Genomic DNA, 19,582 nt, shown 5'->3' on the forward strand with positions numbered 1-19,582 from the left:
AAAAGATGCTGCTGTTCCACCTCCTACTTGAGAACAAAGTTGCAACTGGAATAGATAGTGTGCAGAAAGATAACCCTGACGACTGCAGTTCTTCATTCAGGACAGAGATTAGATCCACCCAGTATTAACACAATGTTCAGCCAGCTCTGTGAGTGCTGTTTGAGGCTTGCTTTATTTTTAAAGAGAATGCCACAGCAAACAAACACAGGACAGTGGCAAGGCACTTCCAGACTGGACTGATACATATTTGCTTCACTTAGTCACAGTATTCTTAACTAGCAAGTAAGGATTTTTGGTCACTGGTAATGTAGTTAGAAGGAAGCTTAGAGATCACATATTTGCCCAGTTTCACACTGTCCTAAATGAGCAGATACAAGCTTTCCTAATAGCATGCTACTCACCTGTTCCAGATCCACATCATCAGCTAGTTTCATATTTTTTGTGTGAATCTGCAGGATCTCCAGGCGCCCGGTGGCATCTGGGATACCAATATCTACCTCTCTGTCAAAACGACCTGGGGAGTACAAGCACACATTGAGTTGCTGATTCTGCAAACTAAAGGAGCTGCAGTTGCTGCCTTCCTCTGATACAGGAACATGATGACAAGACACAAACAATTTCAGAAAATGCCAGAGCTTTGGGTTTCTCTGCAGCATCAATCAGCACAGTAGCAGAGTCAGATCAGAAAATGCAGAAAGGCTTATAGCCATTTAGGGAAAGTGAGAGTACTGCATTAAGTAGAGTTCAGGATTATATAAACACAGAGGATTTTTGTTTTTGTCCAAGCCTCATTTATAGGAAAATATACTATCCTAACCAACACACCATGGGACACTTTTTTTATTCCTACCTTTGTGTCGACAAATACTGAGAGATTACATTTTCAGAACTTTCACAGCAGTATCCAAGTGGTGAAAAACATGAACTGCCCCATTATCTGGGGAGGAAGGAAACTCATGTATTACTGCAGTACTAACTAGGGCACATACATCTATCTTTTTCTTCTAGCTATGGCTGTGCATTCAAATGCCTTACTAGACATTTAAGAGGCCATTTTTCCTGCAAATTTGACTTTACCAACTGATCATACAACAGATTCATTTACACTGCAAAGTTTTGAAAACCTGAATCTCAGAAGCTACCAGATTTCTCATCAATAAAAGATAAATGGGACAATTCAGAGCCTCCTGCAACCTGAGGCACGAACAACCCCTTAAGCATTTAGTCCTGAAATAGCCTCACCTAATCGATGCAGTAAAAAAAAATGTGCTACTCTCTAAGTATTTCATTATTTCTACAAGTTCTAATCTAATAAAGCACAAAAGATTATACCAAAGGCTGAAATCTAGAAATTAATTTCAAACAAGTAGCTGGAGAGAAGATTATATAACACTGTCTTGGGGTGACTTTATGATGCTTCTATCCCCAATCATCTGTTCTGCTGGTATTGAATAGTGAGTTCTGCAGCTTTAAGACTGGTTCCAGGAGTGAAGGGGGAGAGAAGAGGTTCAGAGTTTGTTATCAGACAGCACTTGCTCCCCAGCATACTTCACACAGACTGTGTTGTCTGCAGTGGACATCAGGAGAGAGCTCTCCTTTGCTTTTGGTTAGTTTTTCTGGCTAGCTGAGGCAAAGAAGCTCCCTGGACTGTGTTTTTTTTTTTTCTTTTTCTTGGAATTGTTAGAACCTGCTCTGGACTGAAAACCCAGAGGAGCACCGGGAGCTCACACCTGTGGGTCACCAGGCCTGGCCTGTGCTGCAGCATTTCCCAGTGCCGGAGGGACTGAGAACAGAGACAGGCTGCAATCCACGAAATTGACTTTTCTGAATTTGTCATCTCTTTGGAGCAGCGAGAGGTTTTGCTGTTTAGTATTGTTCATTTTTGTGCTGGAAAGTGCTTTGCCTGTTCAATAAACAGGCTTTTTTACTACTTCTCTCCAAGGAAATATTTCCCCAAACCAGTTGGAGGAGGGATTGCTTGAATCTGTTTCCTAGAGAGACCCCATTCAGAGGTTTCCTCCCAAATTTGCCCTAAACCAGGACAAATACATAAGATGTTTAATATTAATTTCTACTCAGTCCTTCCAAGGCCCCTGAAGCACAGTCCATAACAAAGTATCAGATGCACAAAAAAAGAGATAGCAATCATGGCTACCAAATCGCCTGAGAGCTGGGTCAATGCTGTTAGGTCTGTTGGTGGCTGCCATAACGATCACATGTGCTCTCTGTTTCAGTCCATCCATAAGAGTCAGCAGCTGAGAAACAATGCGACGTTCCACCTCTCCATGAGTCTGTGGAGAGAGAAAGTAATAATTAGGCCAAAAGTTCTAAAACAGCACAGGAGCTAGTACTGCACCAAAGCAGACAGATATAACAGACATGAGCTGTTAAGAAACATTGTGAACTACATCAGATTCTTCTGATACCCAAATTCTGACATCCAACTCCTTTCAAGCATTAAGTTAAATACTGCTTTACCCTGTAGTCAAATGTAGAGACTCATGCCAGCTGCTACCAAAAAGGATGTACTCTTCTACCTTCTAAAGGCTTTCTTTACCTTCTCTCTTTTAGGAGCAATGGCATCCAATTCATCAATGAAGATGATGGCAGGAGCATTCTTCTCTGCTTCTTCAAAGGCTTTCCTCAGGTTGCTCTCAGACTCACCAGCCAGCTTGCTCATGATCTCAGGACCTAAAAAAATAGCAACTGTGGCACCCAGAAGAGAGGCATCTAGCCCCAAAAACATGCAGCTTAATTTTTTTTAGTACAAGGTTCACATGTATCTATACTTCAAGCCAAAGCAAATACTATCAACCAAGTTCATTAAATTTGTATCTGAACAGGCAAGACCAGCATGCTGAATTACTTACTATCATCATTTCAGTGTTTTCAGTTTACTCTAACAGAATGCAACACTAGCCAATGAGCTACCATTAGCTGCCTCTTCCCTTACCCTATTTCACACTTGGTGAGCTTCTCTATAATGTGTCACCACATACAGTTAATGCCCATAAGGGAAGTAATCAAATTATATGGTGATAAATTATCAGGGTAGGGAAAGAAAAAGCTGTAAGATACCAAAGCTGTCTATAGCATGCATTACACAGGTATACATTTACCTCTATAAGATTTTATAAATGAGTTTAAAAAAAATCCCAACTGTTGGGGGGAATGGGTTAAAAAGCAAAACACTGGTGAGTGCTCAAGTGACCTTGCAGCTGGAAATAACCCTTGATAAGCCTGTGTGAACAGTAGCCAGTGACCCTCTGGCATGAACTAACAGTGCCCATGTCTCTACTTGTATGCCCCTGTCCAGGTATTGCTTTAGGGATCCCTTGGTTGGCGAGGTAATGGAAAAAAATTTACTCTATGTTTTAGCCATGGGTTTGTGATTGCCCTGGCTGCCTGTCTGTATTGACTCATGCACCAACTAACCAACCAACCAACCAAAAACAACAAGCCACCACCAAAAAAAAAAACAAACACCCCAAACTCCATCTCCTCTCAAAGAATAAATAATAAAAATGTGTAGGCACATTAATCCCAGAAGGAAGGGCAGCATTCCTCTGAGATCTCCTACAATTGCTGAACACTAGTGCAGGCTCACAGAATTATTCTGTTTTTACAGATTTTCCATCATGCTGAAGGGAGTGGTAATGAAGAAAAAGTATGCTTCTAAAGGATCCAAGAGAAAGAAACCTCACCCTTGGAAGTGCAAGGCTGCCAGCTGACTGAAGCAGGCCAGCTGCAGAGACACTGGTACAAGTAGGTACTAAGAATGTTTCATTACAGGTAACTCACCAATTCATACCAGCTTAATCTACAACACTGCAGCTCCATGCTTGGGACTAGCAGACAGAATGCATCGCTAACTCTGACAATGTTATTTTTATTATGCAATAGAAATACAAGTGTTTAAAGAAATGTCCGGCGCATTAGCACGCAGTAACACCTTCCACATACTTAAAAAGTCTACGACAAGGACAACATATGGTTAAAACCAGTCCATTTATATCTTATATCTTGAGATATAAAGCAAGTCACTTCCCTACTGCTGCTCACTGTTATACTGTGCTATGTACTTCTTTGCTTTCACCTTCATGGATCTAAGTGATTGAAATCAGAGAAGCACCACTCCTTAAGTACAAATGTTCAGTTATTCCAACACTGAATGTAAAATGGCACAGAAAAGCACTGAGGAAAAGTCACAGTCTGATCCTTACAGGACATAAACCAGTATCCACCTCAACTGCTACAGGTGAAGAGTGATCAATAGGAGGTTCTGTCACTTGTAGTTAAGTCCCAAGGTACTCATAGCTTTCAGAATAGTTCCTCACAATGTTATATGAAACAGAACAGGTCTTGTGCTTTACTTGAGGGAAAAACAAATCCACAGCAGATCAGCTTCTTTTCTGAATGGAACATGCTGGCAGCAACAGAAACAAGTGTCCTGCACCCATATTCATACAATACTCTCACCACTCCCAGATCTGCCCTCACCAACATATATGAACACTAAGCCAGACAGACTCCAGGTCCCTGTATTGCAAAGCTGTCTTTCCAATGAGCCAGCTACAAAACAATCAAGCTTAAGGGATGTGCCACTACAGACACTTCCACACAAATGGCCTCCAAGTGTCCCCAGATGCACACTTCAAAGAGGTAAGGAAGGATGTCAGGGAGACATCATGGCTCAACAAGCCCTATTAACAGCATTCCCTACCATAAGATGGACAAATGAGCACACAGCAGATCTGGGGCCAAAGCAGCCACAAAACTTACCATTGATCAGAAAGAAGAAAGCCCCCGTTTCATTGGCCACTGCTCGGGCAATCAGTGTTTTACCAGTGCCAGGAGGACCATACAGCAGGATCCCACGTGGAGGCTGAGGACAAAGGCAAGGGATTTAGGTGGTGAGTATCTGAATGCCTAAGTAGATTCACAGCGAATCTGTAAGCATTTGATAAAGCCAGTCTGAAAGTGTGATGCAATCTCATGCAACAGCTGCCATGTCAGCATTGCTATCAACACCCTTACTACTTCACACAACAAAACCCTTGCCAGTAACTAGCAGTGTTGATTCAAAGCATCCCTCTGCTTTGCAAGTTGTCAGTATTCTAATCTGTGTCCAAAACATGTAAGGAAATACTTTTGTTGGGGAGTTGGGTTTTTTCCCTTTTCTCTCTGTGGAATTTTCCCCATTTTAATGCTAAGAATTTGTTGGCTACACCCTAGCTCAGATGGCTAGTAACAGTTTCTCTCGAAGAGGGTGGGGGGAGGGAGAAACCCCTCGAGATCAGGTGGAGGCAGGAAAAGGGGAGGTGGGGGAGCTGCTCTCTTTCTTTCGCCCGTGGAGTCGGACAACCACCGCTGCTGCCCAGCACCCCTGCCATCCCAGCACCCCTGCCATCCCAGCACCGGCGCGGCCCTTTGCCCAGCTCCAGCCATGCTGCTGCCCTCCCGTTTCGGTCTGCCACCTCCGGATACCCTGCTGAGCACCACGACTGACACCGTGAGTGGAGGGGGTCTCTCCATCCCTCCCCCCCCGGGACGCCGCCGCCATCACCCCAGCCCTCCAGCAACTGCACGCCACCGCCCTGCCCCCCACCACCGGTAACTGAGCGCAGGGAGAGGGTGTCTGCAGCTAGAAAAGGACTGGAACTGAATTACTGTTCTGTTTGTTGTTAATTTCATAGCTGTTGTTGTTTTTGTTTGTCTTGTTAGATATATTAGTAAAGAACTGTTATTCCTACCCCCATACCTTTGCCTGAGGGCCACTTAATTTCAAAATGATAATAAATTGGAGGGGGAGGGTTTCTTAGTAGATACCTCTTTCAAACCAAGACAACTTTGCTAACACCAACATTTAAAAAAACTCCAAACATAAGCAAACCAACCCCCCATCCCAAAAAAAACCCCAAACCAAATTACTTATTTCTGTCCAAATACCTCATGAACCTCTGATATCAAGTCATCTTCAAGAGTAAGCCCACTCATCCACCTGGTGCACATGGGGACATACCTTCACCCCTATGGCCTTAAAGAGAGCAGGGTGTCGGAGGGGAAGTTCCACCATCTCTTTGATTTGAGCCAGCTGTTTCCGGCAGCCACCAATGTCATCATAGCCCACTTCATTCAGCGACTCCTCTTCATCCTACCCAGGAGGAAATACATTAAACATCTGAGTTAAAATAGTAGCTCAACAATCCATCCTGGGCTACAGAACCCAGGTTTTTGCTCACTGCCATTTCTTTGATGTCTTGAGATTCTCATTTTCAAGCCTTCCTGGTGTCTTCTACAATTGTTTCTTAGCTCTCTCTTCCCAGACATGCAGAGGGAAATTCCTCACTGAAGCCTACCCTCTTGAATGACAGCCTCTGCTGCCAGGGCCCCTACAGACTAGTACAAAACAAGTTGTGTGACCCTCTGATTTGGCTAGAAAAGATGAGAAGACAATGAAGCCCAGTATAAAATATACTTATTCCTTAAACTCTAAGTGGCATTTCTAACTACCTGACATACCCTAGCTACCATACAGTTCTCCAACATAGTGTTTTCTCTTGGGACTAACTCAAATTAACAGTAAATGTTATGATCCAGATGTGCAGATAAGATCACCTGTAACCAACTCTTTCAGTATAGCTCTACAGCATCCTTTCATTTGGCTGTCCAAATTTCCACTGGCCTTAGTTATCTGTAACATTAGGCCATGCTAAAATAAAATAACAGCCTGGAATCTCAGAGGGGCTCAGTCCAAGTCCCACAAACTGGAATTACACTTCAAGCAGGTTGCTCAGGGTCTAGCCCTATCAAGTGCTGAAGGTCTCCAGGTCTGGAGGTTCCTGCCCTCTCCAGGCCTTGTTCCAGGGTTTGGAGAAATCTTTTTCCATTGAGAATTTTCCTTGATCCAGCTTGTGTTATTGCTTCTAGTCCTGTCCCTGGGTGCAGCTCTTGGGAGAGCCTGATTATCCACACCTTCCCATCAGGCAGTTGCCAGTAACCCTGAACCTTTGCCTTCCCTTCTCCGTGCTGCATCAACCCACTCCCAGCTGTTCCTCATTCATTCTGACCTCCAGCTCCCTCATCAATTTTGGTGGCTTTGGCTGAACTTGCTCCTATATGTTTCTCTTGTGTCCTGAAGAACTTGAACTGGACTCATCTAGTGCCCAGACACGGCCTCACAAGTGTCAAACAGAGGTGAATTTCTCAAAAGGCAGAGCTAACTACAAACTAAGAGTCACCCTGATCTGCAGGCAGTAAAAAGGCACCTACTTTATGAAGCATACAATCACCTTAGCCCATTTCTGAGATTTCCTACTCTGTAACAGTAAGGTGACCAAGACCTGACAGACAATCCACTCAGGCTGCCTCAAGCTTGGGACACTCAAGGCTAGACACTTTAAGGGACTGGGAGGAGAAAAGAAAAAAAAATCCATAATTTAGATTTCAAATTTCTCACTGAAAAAGGACCAATTGCTTTCTTTTCACCTGGAATGAAATTTAGCAACATTGTAAGCCCTCCCTGCTATGTATCAAGGGAACTTGGGAATTAAAAGATGAATCTAAGTCCAGCATGAGATCTATGGAAGCAGATAGAAAAGAGCTCCTGCCAAAGTATGGCATTTTGTCAGAAAACCTATGCACTGGTGCTATCTCAGCATATGAGGAAGGATACTGGAAGCACATTTCTCTATCTTCAGCAGCAGCTCATCTCCTGAAACCAGAGGTTTTAATCGTTACATTCAATACACAAAATGCCAAAACAGGAACTGCAAACACTGCTGCTCTTAAGGAGTGTCACTAAAACAGATTTCAGACAGAAGGGATTCAGTAGAACTGCACAGCAGGATTCTGCTCACCTCTCTTTTGATGGGCTCTCCCTCACAATGGATCACTGTGTCCGGAGCCACTATACAGTATGGGCTTGGATCTGTCTCCACCACTTTGAACTCCACTGCACGCATCCCTCCACGCACCAAGAAGATGTCACCTATAAAACCCCACATTTCAGTAGCCTGCTGCAAAATGTCAATCCTTGCACTACCAGCAGCCCCAGAGGACAAGGAAGTGGGTTACACAGGTATACACTGCTGGCATTTTTAACACTGCTCTGCATTTTAAATTCGAGAGCTGCATGTACTGTGACCACTCGAGCACTATCAAATTTCATCGAGAAACAAACAGCAAACAAAACCAGCAACCAATTGAAAAATAATATTCTGCCTAAATACAAAACACAAAGGCAAAGAATCATGCTTCTTTTCTATCCAATTTCAATTTAACATTTCTAAAATTAGGAAAAAGCTTTGACTTAATCTGAATTAATTTTGAAGTTATTATAACTAGACTGGTTGTCTCCAGAAACAGAATAATATATGATACTGCACTATGAATCCTAGGTAAACTGGACTACAGAAGCTGGATAAATTCAACTTGTGTATATATTGTATTAGGACCTATTTGTTCCAGCAGAAGTGCTACTAGCACAACTCTAAACATATTTATTTTTAATGCAATTTCCCAGTTATTAATTAAATTACTTTGGAAAAAGTGCATTTACTCAGGGTGCCAGCTAGTATATCTAACCCATTGATTAATATGTAGGCAACTCCCCAATCCCATCAAGTGGTAGCAACTCAGGAGAAAAATTTCATTAAACTGAGTTCTACCTAAACCTTTTCTGATGTCCTCCCATCCCATGTAGCAAAAAACCACAGGAGAATGTCCTGGTGTCATCTGGGATAAGAGTTCATTTTCTTCTCAGTAGCTGGTACAGTGCTGTGTTTTGGATTCAGTATGAGAATAATGCTGATAACACACTGATGTTTTGGTTGTTGCTGAGTAGTGCTTACCCTGAGACAAGGGCTTTTCAGTGTCTCATGCTCTGCCAGTGAGGAGCTGCACAAAAGAAACCAGGAGGGAGCACAGCTTGGACAGTTGATCTGAACTGACCAAAGGGATATTCCACACCATAGAACGTCATGCTTAGTATATAAACTGGGGGGAATTGGCCAGGAGCCACATATCATGGCTTGAGGATGAGCTGGGCATCAGTCAGTGGGTGGTGAGCAATTGTATTGTGCATCACTTGTATCTCTTGGGTTTTATTCCTCCCTCTCTCCAATTAATATTAGTATTATTATAATTAATATTATTAAACTGTTCTTATCTCAAACCCATGAGTTTTACTTTTTTTCCAATCCTCCTCCCCACTGGGAAGGAGGGAGGAGGTCTGAGAGAGCAGCTGCACGGTACTTAGTTGCTGACTGGGATTAAACCATGACATAGAACTATCAAGCTGCTTTACCAGCCAGCAACAGCTATCACTCTTTCTTCTGAAGTTTAGGAAAAAGATTAAATTCACAACAGCAAATTCTTACTCTACAGTTGTCAGTCTAATGCTCCATGGAGATCTGTGCAAGCTTCCAGAAATGCTTTTTCTTTGGTATCAGGACTACCTCGCATTCGCTGCCATCAGGACTTCAATAACAGGTGCTATTACCTTTCCTGATGGGTCTGTAAGCTTCCAGGAAATATGGCTTGAGATAGACCTCAAACAGATTCCCAGTGATCCCTTCTACCGTGTCATCAATTGGTAAGACATGGATACGTTTGCCATATTTCACATCTGGGCAAGGCTGGATGCTGTAACAGAAGAAAACTCCAGTTAACCATATCATGCTGGACTTAAACCAAAGTTTGGGAAAGGCAGTGATGTCCCTTTTCGGGCCAGTATAAATGCCAGAAAGGACCCTCCAAAGCCCTGGTGAGACTTCCCAGGTGCATAAGAATGCTGACAAGGCAAAAATCATGCCCATCAAAGAGCTAGTCTTCACAACATATGCTTGCCCTCACGCCTCTCAGCCCTATCCAAAACTGCTGGGGGGGTTTCATACTATCTTCCCCGCACCCCTCTGCTCTTCTGTAGCTCCCCTTGGCTGTCCCTAAGATACATTCACAAGTTACTAATGCAGCCTCAAAACCTGTAAGAGTCTTGAGCTAACTTTTGTTCCAACACATGCTCCCACACCTGAGTCAGGGCAATCCCAAACACAAGTACAAGCTGGGTAGACAATGGATTGAGAGCAGCCCTGCTAAGAAGGACTTAGGGGCGTTGGTGGACAAGAAGCTTGATATGACTTGGCAATGTGCACTTGCATCCCAGAAACCAACTGTGTCCTGGACTGCATCTAAAGCAGTGTGGTCAGCAGGTCAAGGGAGGAGATTCCCCCTCTCTGCTCTTATGAGACCCCACCTGGAGTATGGTGTCCAGCTCTGGCTCCCCCAACATAACGAGGTCATGGACCTGTTGGAGCAAGCCCAGAGGAGGCCACAAAGATGATAAGAGGGCTGGAGCCCCTCTCCTATGAAGAGAGGCTGAGAAAGCTGGGGCTGTTCAGCCTGGAGAAGGCACCAGCAAGACCTTATAGCACCTTCTGGTACCTGAAGGGAACCTACAGGAAGGCTGGAGGGACTTTTTACAAAGGCATGCAATGACAAGACAAAGAGGAATGTCTTCAAACTGAGAGATGATTTACATTGGATAATAGGAAGAAATTCTTTACTGTGAAGGTGGTGAGGCCCTGGCACAGATTGCCCAGAGAAGTTATGGATGCCCCATCCCTGGAAGTCTTCAAGGCCAGACTGGATAGGGCTCTGAGCAGCCTGGTTTAGTGAAAGGTGTCCCCGCCCATGGCAGGAGGGTTGGAACTAGATGATCTTTGAGGTCCCTTCCAACCCAAACCATTCTGTGATTCTATGAACTACTGCTGAACTAAGTGTAAGGGAAAGGGAGCTGAGGGGAAATCTTTGTTCCTTCCTCTCTTCCTCATAACTTAAGAGTTCCTGTTGTTGATAAACCTGATGCAGAACAAAGGTTCTCAGTACCAACCAGGGATAGCCAGATGTCTGTCAATCCCTTTTTGTGGAAATTAAAATTTAGGTTAAAGCCTGAAGGCCCCTTCCCCCTTTTTAAATAAAAATTTCAGCTATTATTTTACAATGTAGGCCAATAGCCTACTGTAGCGACACATCAGAGCATCAAACTGTGGCAGAGGCAGAAAGCTCAAACTGGCTTTGCCAGCTAAAAAAAGCCTATGTGCAACTGCAGCTGAGCACGCAAGTTTCATATGCTAGTTTGTTAGAGACTATTAAGAGATTCTTTAACTACATGCTTTACAGTGAGGATATAGCAGAAGAGTAAATGAAAAGACAGACTGACCCACAGAAGGAAAATAGCTGACAGACTACAAGCAGGAAGCGATTAGTGCATGAATCTGGATTTTGGCAGAAACCAAGCCAAAGAAATTAACAAAATAAGTACTTAAAGATCAGCAAGAAAAACTTTGAGGGCAAGAGATGTGAAAATTCTCTGACTCTTGCAATGAAGCCAAGACAATCAGTAACACATCTGAAAGGCTGAGAACCATTACAGACAGTCCAAACAGAGAAGGTGATAGCACTAGCTGAACTGTCACACTAGAAATTACTCTAACAGTAACCTCATATAGAGTTAAAGTAAGGATTCACCTTTATTTTAAATCCACAGACTAGCTCAAAGCATTGTTCTGTTCCAACTACAGTCACGTTTAAAACTCACATTTTCTAATGGTAGAGAGATGGGTAGAACAGACTTGTTCCTCTCCTCTACAGTTCATATGAAACACATTTTGTAAAGATTATTTCAGATAGCCCAGGAAGTCTAGTGTCAGAAACCAGGCTCCCATTTTCCCAGAACATGCACAATATTCCAGATTAGAACAATACTCAGGAGAAATAACTGTATGCTCTCACATATCTAAACCTGCAAATTAGCATTTTTATGTTCAAGAAATGCTGACATATTTTTTCTTTCCACTCCCATCATAGAATGGAACCTGCCTCCTGTAAGCCAAAACATATCCTTCAATGCTTTCCCATCACCTTTTGCAAGCATTGTACAAAATTCCTACAACACACACTTCAAGGATTCCTAATTTTAAAATTATTTTATAATAAAAATTGTAATATAAACAACCTTCAGGAATTTTTAATCTTGATACTTGACTGCTTCAAGTTTTAACTTCTGTTTGTTATAGGGCAGCTCAGTGCTTGAGCTAGTCATACTATAAGATCAATTACAATGTTGCTTACTAGTTTTCAGTTATCTTGCGAACATTGTCAAATGAATTCACAAGTTTTTTCCATCTAAATTTTTAATGTAAATTTTGAAAGAATACTATGACAATACTGGAGTAATTCAACTACCTAATTTAATTACAGGACCGGAGCTTCTGAAGGTCCCAAAGAGCCTTCAAGAATCTTGAGCATAAATTTTTAGTATTAATCTGAATATGCATACAGCCAGAAACACATGCAAAAGTAAACTGAGATTCCCTGATATAAGGCACACACTTGAAAACATTTCTGTGACCTCCTCTAGAAGATGCAAGAATACTTCCTGCAGGATCCTGTCTCTGCTACAGACCAAAACAATTCAAAGTCAGAGCACAAATTATTTAGGCAACCCAGGGATACATAACAGTTAACAAACTAGTCCTCACCTGATTACATCACCCAGGCGCACTCTCAAGTTGTTTCGAACAACCCTATTCATGCGAATCTTCTCATCTGAGCAGGTATCATCTGACAGAACAATACAGACTGCTTCTCTCCTCTTCTTTCCTTTTAGCAGGACAGTGTCTCCTCTGAACAGCTGCAGTTCATCCATTTTTGCCTGTAACCAATAACAGCATTAGAACAAACTTTTGACAAAACAATTAAAGGAAGCAGTTAGTAACCTGCTGAGCCCCTTACACCCTCACAGGTCTATGGAGCCAGATGAGATTCACCTGAAAGTACTGATGGAGCTAGTGGAAGAGCTCACCAAGCTACTCTCCATCATTTATCAGCAGTCCTGGTTAACAGAGGAGGTCCCAAAGGACTGGAGGTTGGCCAATGGGATACCCATCTGCAAGAAGGTTTGGAAGGAGGATCTGGGGAACTACAGACCTGTCAGCCTGACCTCAGTGCCCAGCAAGATTATGGAACAGATCATCTTGAGTGTGATCACACAGCAGAAACAGGACAACCAGGGGATTGGGCCCAGTCAGCACGGATTTAGGAGGGGCAGGTCCTGCCTGACCAACCTGAGCTCCTTTTCTGACCATGTGACTTACCTAGTGGATGAGGGAAAGGCTGTGGATGTTGTCTAGCTGGACTTCAGTAAAGCCTTTAACACTGTCTCCCATGGCATTCTCCTGCAGAATGTTGCAGCCCACAGCTTGGACAGGTACACTCTGCTGGGATTAGAAGTGGCTGGGTGGTATGGCACAGAGCGTGGTGGTGAATGGTGCTGCATTCAGTTGGCAGCCAGTCACTAGTGGTGTCCCTCAGGGATCAGTGTTGGGCCCAGTCCTGTTTAATATCTTTATTGATAATCTGGATGGGGAGATCAACTGCACCTTCCGTAAGTTCTCAGATTATGCTAACTTGGGTGGGAGTGTTGATCTGCTGGAGGGTAGGAAGGCTCTGCAAAGGGATCTGGATAGGCTGGATTGATGGGCCGAAGCCAATAGTAAGAGGTTCAATAAGGTGAAGTGCTGGGTCCTGCACTTGGGTCACAACAACCTTATGCAGCGCTACAGGCTTGGGGAAGAGTGGCTGGAAAGTGGACCAGTGGAAAAGGACCTGGGGGTGCTGGTTGACAGCAGCTGAACACAAGCCAGCATATGACCAGGTGGCCAAGAAGGCCAATGGCATCCTGGCTTGTATCAGAAATAGTGTGGCCAGCAGGACTAGGGCAGTGTTTGTCCCCCTGTACTTGGCACTGGTGAGGCCACACCTCTAGTACTGTGTCCAGTTTTGGGCCCCTCACAAGAAGAATGTTGAGATGCTGGAGCACGTCCAGAGAAGGGTAACAAGGCTGGTGAAGAGTCTAGAGAGTCAGTGATATGAGGAGTGGCTGAGGGAGCTGGGGTTGTTTAGCCTGGAGAAAAGGAGATTCAGGGGAGACCTTATCACTCTCTGCAACTCCCTGAAAGGAGGTTGTAGCCAGGTGAGGGTTGGCCTCTTCTCCCAGGCAACCAGTGACAGGGTAAGAGGAAATGGCCTCAAGCTGTACCAGGGGAGGTTCAGGTTGGACATCAGGAAGAATTTCTTCATGGAAAGGGTTGTTAAGCATTGGAACAGACTGGCCAGGGAAGTGGTAGAGTCATCATCCCTGGAAGTGTTTAAGAAACAACTGGACGTGGCACTTAGTGCTATGGTTTGGTTGACATGGTGGGTGGTGTTTCAAAGGTTGGACTCCGTGATCTTGGAGGTCTTTTCAAACCTTAATGATTCTATGAATTCAAGCATTTGAAGGGGAGTTAGTTGGCTTAGGAGGATTACATCTTAGAAGTGATATACTAGATCTACAAAGACAGTGGTTTTCACTACACTAGTCAAGATCTAATCCTAAAGCCAGACTAAGGGCATGAGCTCAAGTGAATCCTAAAAGTTAGAACCAGAATGTATTTTATAATTTATTAATAATTATTATATATTATTATTTATTTAACCCACCTCCCTCACTTGTAACTGCTGCAGCTTCTGACACAAATACTTAGATTCATGTTGCAGAATTACATTTCAAGTTAAGACAGCAACAACTTGCAAATTGCCAGATGAAATGCTTTGCTTTTATAGGTGACACACCTGGGACAGTGACACAACGCTGTTGTCTTCATTGATGGCTTCATCAACAATTAACCGATTAGGCCTGTTCTTCTGCTTCAGAATAGCAGTTGATAAATCATCAGCTTTAGAGCTAGGAGAGAAAACAGAAGTTAACGAGTCCAAGTGATATTGCTCCCCCTTTCACACCCACCCGTTTTGTTCTCCATTTTCTACAGGTTTCTTTGTTGTCTTGTCTTTTAGAAACTATACTTGTTTGCAAGTGTCCTGGTTTTGTCTGGGATAAGAGTTCATTTTCTTCTCAGTAGCTGGTACAGTGCTGTGTTTTGGATTCAGTATGAGAATAATGCTGATAACACACTGATGTTTTGGTTGTTGCTGAGTAGTGCTTACCCTGAGATAAGGGCTTTTCAGTGTCTCATGCTCTGCCAGTGAGGAGCTGCACAAAAGAAACCAGGAGGGAGCACAGCTTGGACAGTTGATCTCAACTGGCCAGAGGGATATTCCACATCATAGAATGTCATGTCCAGTATATAAACTGGGGGAAAGTACCTGGAAGAGAAGCCAATCTGGGTTTGGGAAGGGAGTCTGGCGTCAGTCACTTTACTACTCAAACAGCTTCATAGCTTGTATCTATCTATAAAAAAAGTGTTCAGTGAGATGCTGCTGACTCTAAGATGCTTTGCCTAAAAGAATTAGTCAGACTCATTTGAAATCACATATAACTGCTGCCACAGAAACAAAAGTTCAAGTCTATTTAGTGTCAAAACCCAGATAATTAGGGGAATTAAACGACAATGCTGTAGCTCCCCTGACAGGAAGAGTTGTAAGAGTTTAGCCTGTCAAAGCCTATTAGTTAAACCTAGCAAGCCAGTAGAAATATTCAAGTGCTCATGAAAAATGTGGTTTACCTTTTTTTTAAGATATAAGCACCTTTTCATAATGCCTTCACAAGACTCACTGCATCTCTAGCCTATTATGCCATAAGATATGTGACAGATAATTTGTTTGCATTGACAAAATGGAGCACACCAAACAAGGAAATTGAAGAAAGGCAGAGTAATTTATTTACTTCAAAATCTAATATAGCAAATAATTCATTTTACAAAAGAAATATGAACTTGAACCAACTGATTCCTAAGGAGCTCTTAGAAGTTGTACAGTAGCTAGCCACAATAGCAGCAGATTACTGTAACTTGCCTTGGTGGGCATCTGCCTACTCTCTCAAAGCAATCCAGATGTGCCAGTAACTAAGGTCGAAACAGAAACTTAGCACAGTTTGTTTTGATTCTCACCAAAAAAAATTAAAAAAAAAAATCTTCCTTTGTCCTAAGCAAACAGCAAGCATCAGCAAAGAGTAGGAAGCTTTGTGGACAATGGTGCTGGATGTACACTTTGGCTCCATTTTGCTGTTTTAGGGACAAAATAACCAGAAGAAATCAAACCTTGAGTGGAAGTGGCAGAGCAAGCAGCTACACAGCATAAATGCAGACTGTATCAGCAGTGCAACACTTGACATATTCACTGTATTTTTAAAAGCCACCTTTTCCCTCTCTTCATTAAAGAATGCAAGAGGTAATAAATCAACATCCATCCCTTTCAATGACCATGTGAGATGTTACAGATTCATTTTCTAAACCCAAAGAAGACACAAGAAAGGCTATTGGATACATCCAGGTAGGAGCTCATGAATTCATTCCATCTTAAACCTAAAACATGGTCCTGGTAAAGTCCTAAAAGGTCTGGGATTTCCAGGAAAACTGAGAGTGCAACAAGAAAACTGAAACCAATACAGCATCAGGCCAAACAGGATCTTGTGGTTAAAACAGTAGATAAAAACAACCACCTACTTGTAAGAACTTTGCCTTAACATTCCTGGGCACTGGAAATTAACTTAGCATGTACATTTTAAAACTTGAGCTAAGGGACACAAAAAAAACAATTTAGCCTATTCAAAGTGTAAATGCAAATAATATCCTTCTGTACATGAAATGTGGATCCAAAGGCCTTTTGATAAGAAACCACTGCCAGACTTTGGCTATATAAATCATCGCTGAAACTGAGCAGCTGTCCTTCAGGATGCAGAAATTGCTGTGCAGCCTAAAAAAATGGTCTGAGATACAAGATAAAAATAAATGGAAGAGGAACTAGGCAGCAAGTGGAAGCTTTTGGACCAAAACTTCCAATAAATCAAGAGTTGTATTATATATATCTGGGAAAAGAGTTCAGCTACCTTCCAACACACAGCAGTGCTGAAGGGCACAGCAAGATGTCCACTTAGTTCTGCCGAATGTGAGAAAAAAAAATTTAGTACTGAAGAACTGAATCTGCAGTTTCCTAAGTAAGAAGCAAAAACTGGATCAATGTTGTCAGTACATTGTTGCACTTAAAGCAATTGAAAAGCTCAGAGGCATTAAGAATGGAATAAAGCTCTCCAAGAAACACAGCATGTAAGCATCTAAATGCATGGGGTCAGTTTCAGTTATCTGACCTAACAGTTCTGCTGACAAAGAAACAAAGTTGTTAAGGAATTATGACAGCTACACAGCAAAGTGATGTTATTTGTCTTATGGACAAGAATAAGGACTTTGATAGATATATACTACCTATCTTCCAATAGCAATTTAGAATATTATCACCATTTGCTATCATTGCATCTCTCCTGGGGGTTCATAAAATCATAAATGGTTTGGGTTGGAAGGGATCTCAAAGATCATCTAGTTCCAGCCTTTGACCCTGGAAGTGTTCAAGATCAGGCCTGATGGGGCATTGAGCAACCTGGTCTAGCAAAAGGTGTCCCTGCCCATGGCAGAGGGGTTGGAACTACATGATTGTTAAGGTCCCTTCCAACCCAAACCATTCTGTGATTCTACAATTACATCACTTCATCACTTTTCTGTGTCAGAGCTCTCTTTGTTCAGCATGCGATAATGCCCAGAGGCTATGCATTATGGTAGACAGTATGAAGAGTGAGATCAGAAATTACTCAATCTTCTGAAAAAAACTACCAGTGTTCAGAGCTCCACATAAAGTAGGGAACTAACTTGTTCCTGCATGTCTATGTTAAACATACAATGAAAAGTCAGACTCAATTATTCCAACTTCAGTAACAAAAGTGAAAACAGTCATGCCTCCTGTATGCTGGTGTACCTTTTTATCAATACTTTTGTGAACTCACTTCCTAGATAAAATCTGACAGTGTTTTTTACCACCCTGAACATCCTAATTACAGTCTGAACTACTTTCGTGGAGTAAGTATTTAAAAAAAAAATCCCTTGAAGCAAATGAGTGGAATATCTGATGATTCCAGCCACTTACTGGAACACCAAATGACAATCAAGCAGCGAGTTCATACCACCCATGCTCAAGATGCCAAATTCTCAAATACTGTTTCAGACAGGTATGGACACAAATCCAAGAACCTCTTCAGAAACACTCTATTAGGTCTTGCAATGCTATACTCTGTGCTAAAGCTCAATTCGGCAAGATGGCTGCCAACAGCATTGACCCAAAAATTGTAACTAAGAAGTAACTTTTCTAGTTGTACAGGAACTTTTTTTTTATTCCTGTGTGGTGAGAACAACTTCGCAAAAACATAAATTTCTTTTTAAAAACACTGTTCACCTCAGACTCAAAATACACCTTTGAGACCATCACTTCCATCACAAGCTCTACCACAGACCTTAAATTCTTGGTACACCTTGCTGGAACTGACTTAAGACCAAGTGGGTCTAAATTGCAGAAGTTGCAAAAGAAAAGGAGAAGATAAACCACAGACACTAAAGAGACTGAAAGAGCCTCTGGTGAAGCCAACAAGTCGCTTGAAGTATTCTTGGATTTGGAAATTAGCTTTAGGTTTTATTTTTACTCCTCTCAATGGACTGTGAAGTGACTTGTACACGTGGGCTGGGAGCAGAGAAGCCGGTATTACTCAACTGACTTTTGAGGAGCACAAAATATGACCCTCAGCCTGGAACTGAAGACAGTAAGGCAAGACACTGGAGACAAAAATACAGCTGATTGCCTCAGCTGCCACAGGGGCCAGTCTGGTACAACAAATCTTCCTCTTCCAATGCCAAGTCTCTTCCATCCCCGATCCGAGGGCAGCTACGGACCTGCGGGGAGGAGACCAGGACACGCCTCTTCTCCCTCATGTCCCAGCTAGCCGCTCACCCCAGCGCCCCGGGCTCTGGAAAACAAAGCTTTCCCTGGCTGAGGCCTAGCCCAGGCGAGATGGCCCCGGCCAGGCCTCGCCCCCCATTACTCAAGACTTCCCGAGGAGGCCCGGCAGGCGAGGGGCGGCGGCACCCAGGGCCCCGCTGCGGACGAGCTCCTGGCTGGGCAAACACGAAGAGCAGCCCATCCCCCTCCCGGCCCCACCCCCACTTCCTCAGAACCTGAATGACACAGCGAGATCGGGAGGAGAATTTGGCCTGCCGTCGAGCCCAGCCTGGGTAGCGCCGCACGAAGGCTAGGTAAGGAGAACTAGGCCGAGCCGGGCCCAGCGCCACCACAGCCGGGCCTAGGCCGCGGCCTGCCGGAGGACGGCCTACACTTACTCGGATCCTGAGGCCATGGCGCTAAGAGGAAAAGAGGCAAGGCGGCCAGCAGCAGCTCCTCAGGACGGGTGACGGTAGATCTCGGACAGACTCGCAGAAGCGATGGTACGTCAGGACGCTTCGCACTGACTGAACCTCAGAACCGACTCATCGGAAGAGGAAACTCCACCTCGCGCTGCCTCACCCACCTAACAACAGCGTGCGCTGACCAATCGGAAATTTCGTCCGGCCACCATCTAAGCCAATCGAAAAGGTGGAAGCGCGGAGACGAGGAAAAAAAAACCGCGCACTCTCCCTCCTCCGCCCCGCTCCTATCCTCTCCCAATCATCACGAGCCAATAGCGACACCCGTCAGCCAACTGCAGCGC

General features: G+C 43.5%; 1 protein-coding gene across 1 annotated transcript in view; it reads right to left on the reverse strand.

The window, feature by feature from the left end:
* The window catches only part of LOC148220136 (transitional endoplasmic reticulum ATPase), a 40,508-nt gene extending 21,130 nt beyond the window's left edge, over positions 1 to 19,378 (reverse strand). Inside the window, exons 1-10 of the mRNA XM_088155473.1 lie at positions 19,215 to 19,378; positions 14,677 to 14,788; positions 12,543 to 12,715; positions 9,503 to 9,645; positions 7,860 to 7,990; positions 6,023 to 6,154; positions 4,783 to 4,885; positions 2,558 to 2,691; positions 2,156 to 2,291; positions 402 to 514 (exon numbers count right to left, since the gene is read on the reverse strand). Coding sequence (XP_088011599.1) covers positions 402 to 514; positions 2,156 to 2,291; positions 2,558 to 2,691; positions 4,783 to 4,885; positions 6,023 to 6,154; positions 7,860 to 7,990; positions 9,503 to 9,645; positions 12,543 to 12,715; positions 14,677 to 14,788; positions 19,215 to 19,231 — 1,194 coding nt within the window. The 5' untranslated portion in view covers positions 19,232 to 19,378. The remainder of the gene's footprint in view (positions 1 to 401; positions 515 to 2,155; positions 2,292 to 2,557; positions 2,692 to 4,782; positions 4,886 to 6,022; positions 6,155 to 7,859; positions 7,991 to 9,502; positions 9,646 to 12,542; positions 12,716 to 14,676; positions 14,789 to 19,214) is intronic.
* Positions 19,379 to 19,582: the final 204 nt, after the last annotated feature.

The sequence above is a fragment of the Sturnus vulgaris genome, chromosome W (assembly GCF_052056855.1).
Source record: "Sturnus vulgaris isolate bStuVul1 chromosome W, bStuVul1.hap1, whole genome shotgun sequence".
In the NCBI taxonomy this organism is placed as follows: Eukaryota; Metazoa; Chordata; class Aves; order Passeriformes; family Sturnidae; genus Sturnus; species Sturnus vulgaris.